Raw genomic sequence first — 5,368 nt, 5'->3', positions numbered from 1 at the left:
GGCGCCTGCCAGGAACACTCAGCTCATAATAACCTCGCGGAAAACACCGCGGCCTCGGCCTCCAGAAACCCCGGCCTTGCGCAATCCCCCGCAGCCCGCGCCTCCCTGGCCCCACGCATTGTACTCACCCTGGGGTTTTTCCCTCTCCTCTCAGGTTCCTGCACTTGGCCATCATCCATGAAGAGAAGGCGCTGACTATGGAAGTGGTCCGCCAAGTGAAGGGAGACCTGGCCTTTCTTAACTTCCAGAACAACCTGCAGCAGGTGCGCCTCTTGCCCGCCCCAGCCCCTCTGACCCGGGGATTGGGCACAGCACTCCTAGTCCTTTCCAGCGGTTCTCAACCTGTGGGTCGCAACCCCTGAAAATACATCCTGCATATCAGATATTTACATGACGATTCATAACAGTAGCAAAATTGCAGTTATGAAGTAGCAACGAAAATAATTTTATGGTTGGGGGTCACCACAACATGAGGAACTGTATTAAAGGGTCTTGGCCTTAGGAAGGTTGAGAACCACTGCAAGTCAGTGGTCATTATTCGACCTGACCTTTTACATTCCAATCAGCCAACATTCAAGTAAATTCCATTAATTTGGTGAGACCTTTATGAAGACCACTGGCGGGGGGGGCCTCTGGTATTTGCCTTGCCCCTTGCACCTGGGGTGGGGGGGTGCAGCACCCACAACCTGGGGAATCTCTGGGGTTCAAGGGAACTCAGACTGTGGGGTTGATCCATAATTTATCCTCTCTGTTCCCTCTTCTGTTTGTAGACTCCGCTCCACTTGGCTGTGATCACCAACCAGCCAGAAATCGCCCAGGCACTTCTGGAAGCTGGCTGTGATCCTGAGCTGCGAGACTTTCGAGGAAATACCCCCCTACACCTTGCCTGTGAGCAGGGCAGCCTGGCCAGTGTGGGAGTCCTGACTCAGAGCTGTGGGACCCAGCACCTCCAGGCCATCCTGCAGGCCACCAACTACAATGGTACGTCTGCCCGCCCTGCCCACCAGAAGGCGGGTGACCAGGAGAAGGGGGAGGTGGGCCAACTTAAGGATTCCAGGCAAGAGCTTAAACTCTCAGCATGGGAAAGGCTGAGAAAATATGTATACAAAAGGCCTGTTGGATGCCTTTATAAAATTCATTCAGAAACCAGATTCTTGAGAAGAATTTGTCCCTTAAAAGAGAGTAGGTGAAAGATTCTGCTTGAGATGTGAGGGGTGAAACGAGTGTTTATATTTTCTTCCTTTTGTTCTTCTAGGCCACACATGTCTGCACTTAGCCTCCATCCATGGCTACCTGGGCATCGTGGAGCGTTTGGTGTCCTTGGGTGCTGATGTCAATGCCCAGGTGAGTGCGTCATGCCTCCCAATGGAGTGCGTCATGGGGCGCAGGGCCCTCCTCACTAAGATTTCATGTGCTTTTTCACAAGCGAAAATTCTAAACTCAACTGTTAATATCTCATTCCTTTTGGTTTCAGGAGCCCTGTAATGGCCGAACGGCCCTTCATCTTGCAGTGGATCTGCAGAATCCCGACCTGGTGTCTCTCCTGCTGAAGTGTGGGGCTGATGTCAACAGAGTCACCTACCAGGGCTACTCCCCATACCAGCTCACCTGGGGCCGCCCAAGCACCCGGATACAGCAGCAGCTGGGCCAGCTGACCCTAGAAAACCTTCAGATGCTGCCAGAGAGTGAGGATGAGGAGAGCTATGACACGGAGTCGGAGTTCACAGAGGATGAGGTGAGTCTCAACTATGCTCTGCAAAAAACAACAACACACAATTAGAGTGGCCATTCTCCCTCCACCCTCCCAAGCTCCTAGAGCTATACTCTTCATCCAAAGGTGTCACATAATGAAGTTCTCCAACTTTAGTGTATAGAGCAGTGATGGCGAACCTATGACACGCGTGTCAGAGGTGACATGCTAACTCATTTTTTTGGTTGATTTTTCTTTGTTAAGTGGCATTTAAATATATAAAATAAATATCAAAAATATAAATCTTTGTTTTACTATGGTTGCAAATATCAAAAAATTTCTATATGTGACACGGCACCAGAGTTAAATTAGGGTTTTTCAAAATGCTGACACGCCGAGCTCAAAAGGTTTGCCATCACTGGTATAGAGCCAGTATCCCAAGAGTATGTCTTTTCTTCTTTGCTTTTAAGGAGAGGAGCATCAAAACAAAACTCCCTCAGCCCGTTCATCTATATTTGGGATATAGAGAATGAAGTCCACAAATACTTAGGTTATTTCCAGTAGCAGCTCTCTCCCCATTACCCCAGCACCCCTGGCAAAGCTCTGGGAGTTTAACATGCCTTATTTCCTCTTGTTTTTAGCTGCCCTACGATGACTGTGTGCTTGGAGGCCAGCGCCTGACGTTATGAGCTTCACAAAGCATCTGAAAGAACATGGACTTGTATATTTGTACAAAAACAGAGTTTTATTTTTCTAAAAAAAAAAAAAAGAAAGAAAAAAAGAAATCAAAAGGGTGTACTTATAACCACACTGCACACTGCCTGGCCCAAAACATTTGACTGTGGTGGATCAGCCCTCATTTTGTTATTTTTATGAACTTTGGAAGGGAACAAGAAAGATCATTGGATTTCAAAGAAAACCTCTTTTAAAACTCACCATTGCGGGGGTTTTTTGAGAAGGTTATCCAAAATCTGATGAAAGGACTACATTTTATTTATTGTCCTTTTTGAATGAAGCCCAGCCGTGTCCTGTGACTTGTAACAATGAGGTGTGTTGTTAAACCTTTCAGTGGTGTGGGGTTAAAAGTTGCTACCTGTCAAGGTTTGTGTTACCCTCCTGTAAATGGTGTAAATGCTGTATTTTGTTGGTAATTATTTTGCTATTTCTAAGATGTATATTTATTAAACAGATGTTTACAAACAGAATTACCCTGATGGTTTTCTTTGGGCTGCCCCCGGGACTCCTATTCTGAGAGTCATTCAGTCCTCAGGTGGAGGTGGAGAGATGTGTGGGAGCACTCACCACAGCCAGCCATGGAACCCTTTCAGAGAGCAGCTTCTCACAGTTACGCACCAGCTTTGCAGGCAGCCCTGGGCCCGCTGTGTGTGGGAGGGGATGCTGTTGCAAGATTGCAAGATGATAGGAGATAGGCTTGGGGGATGGGGGGCAACCTGCTTGGCTTACAGCTGGAAGGCTCTCCATTGTCATTTACTTTTATCCTCTTGGTTTAAATTATTCCAGAACCCTTCCTTCCACTTAGGAAATTATTTTGGCCAAGAGGCGTATGCTGAACTGTCATTTTCTAGAGCTGGAAAAGACCTCACCTGTAGTACTGGAAGTTCCTAAGGACCTGGGCTCAGGAGTGAGACTGCACTAACATTTGTTAACAGGTGCCCACCTCTGAGCCTTTGTTTCGCATTTATAAACTGGGCTGCTGTGTAGATTACACAAGACAATCCACATAAAAAGCACAGCAGAGTGCCAGGCACATAGTGCTAAATCAAAGTACAACCGTTGTATTTCACATGGGAAGAAACAAGTCCAGAGAGAAGATCTTCTCCAGGGTCACCTTGCAGGGGCACAGGTGGTTAACTTTAATACATCTTGTTTTCAGGTAGTTAACATCTTTTCAACACATTCCACCTCTAAGCCTATTTTTTACCAGCTGTAGTATAAAAGTGATAATAAAGGCTTGAAAATCCAATCAGCTCAATTGGTCTACTAATTCAGAATGATTCTACAGAGGCAGATCTCACAAGAAATCAATAACTTGTGAAATTTGGGTTGAGATGCTCTGAATCTCAATGTTTTCATCCCTAAAATGCACGTCTTGCCTTGGTAGAAAAAAAAGTAAAGGAAAGTTTATGGCATAATATAAGGTGCAGAACAGTGTATAAATACAATTCATGGGCTTTGGCTTACACCTCAGAAAGCATTACCATTATGTCTTTCCTGATCCACAAATGATGTCAAACTCAAGTGAATATGATGATCACCTTCCTCTCAGACCAAAAATGAGCCAATACTTAGAGGGTCTTTCATATATAAAGAGTATTATTGTAGCCCAGCAGGAGTGGCACAGTGGTTAAGCATCAGCCTGTGAAACAGGAGGTCACAGTTCGATTCCCAGTCAGAGCACATGCCTGGGTTGTGGGCTCAATCCCCAGTACAGGATATGTAGGAGGCAGCCGATCAATGGTCCTCTCATCATTAATGTTTCTTTCGCTCCCTCTGAAATCAATAACAATATATATATATTTTAAAAGCATTATTGTAGACTGTACTGACTGGTCAAAGCAGCCTTAGTCATCTGGAGCTGAGCACTGTGGTGATCCCTCTACCAGTCTTGACTTCTTTCAAAATGCTCCAAGCCCATCACTGAAATTCCTTGTTCATCCCAGAGCACCTGAACACAAGTGTCCTATGATGTAACACATGAATGTCGATTAGGTTCAGCTGATAAGTAGAAGCAGCAGGAGGGGAAGGGGGAGGGATATCCAAAAGAACAAAGGTTGGCCCTAGACTGTTTGGCTTAGTGGGTAGAGTGTCAGCCTGCAGACTGAAGGGTCCCGTTTTTTCCATTTGAGAGCACCTGCCCGGGTTATGGGCTCCATCCCCAGTAGCGGATGTGTAGGAGGCAGCTAATCAATGATTCTCTCTCATCATTGATGTTTCTATCTCTCCCTCTCTCTTCCTCTCTGAAATCAATAAAAAATATCTCTCTCTCTCTCTCTCTCTCTCTCTCTCTCTCTCTCTCCATATATATATATATATATGGCGGTAATATGCAAATTAGCCAGCAACGTTTAAAAAAAACACACAAGAGAGCAAAGGCTTGAAATTTGACTCCCAGTTTTAGAACCATGTCCTTAGTGCTTCTCAGTCACATGGGCCTCTTTTTCCCCCTGTAATGGTGTTGAATCTGTGCTGAGTTGCCCATCACCCTCACTCCAGTTCTGTGCTACAGGGTTGGCGATGCAGTCCACTCTTTCTTGGCCTCCTTGGTGATCAGCTTTTGTGTAGAGGTGTTACCTTCCATGGACATGGCAAAAAGGAACCTCTTCCCATCCAACCCATTGGGCCCAGCATCTCACCGTTCTAGGCTTCAGTTTTCTGCCTTCAGAACCCCAACCCTCAGGGGGATTTCATCATCTGAATAAATCTCAAGGTAGTTGGAAAAAAAAAAAAAAGGTAGTTGGGCCCAGGTAAGCACTGAAGTGCGCCCCAGTTTCTTACTCTTCAATCCTTCTTGACTATCTACTCCTTTCTTTTAATTTTTAAATCCAATTCCTTTCCTTCATGCCATTGGCTGGGTGGCTGGAGCCTGGAGTTTCCTAAAGAAAAAAATTTTGACCTGAAACATTCTAACCTGTAAAAAGTTTTCCTCCAATTTCTAAG

At 45.6% G+C, this 5,368-nt stretch overlaps 1 protein-coding gene across 1 annotated transcript; it reads left to right on the top strand.

Annotated features, from left to right (window-relative positions):
* Positions 1-38: 38 nt before the first annotated feature.
* Positions 39-2,895, top strand: NFKBIA (nuclear factor of kappa light polypeptide gene enhancer in B-cells inhibitor, alpha; the record flags this gene model as incomplete). The annotated part of the gene is made up of 5 exons (XM_005864984.2): positions 39-263; positions 771-981; positions 1,256-1,344; positions 1,475-1,735; positions 2,332-2,895. Coding segments are annotated over 5 exons (834 nt in total), but the record flags the coding sequence as incomplete, so codon positions are not given.
* Between the last annotated feature and the right edge of the window lie 2,473 nt (positions 2,896-5,368).

This window comes from Myotis brandtii, unplaced genomic scaffold, assembly GCF_000412655.1.
Source record: "Myotis brandtii unplaced genomic scaffold, ASM41265v1 scaffold194, whole genome shotgun sequence".
In the NCBI taxonomy this organism is placed as follows: Eukaryota; Metazoa; Chordata; class Mammalia; order Chiroptera; family Vespertilionidae; genus Myotis; species Myotis brandtii.
This window is presented reverse-complemented; position numbering and strand designations above follow the sequence as displayed.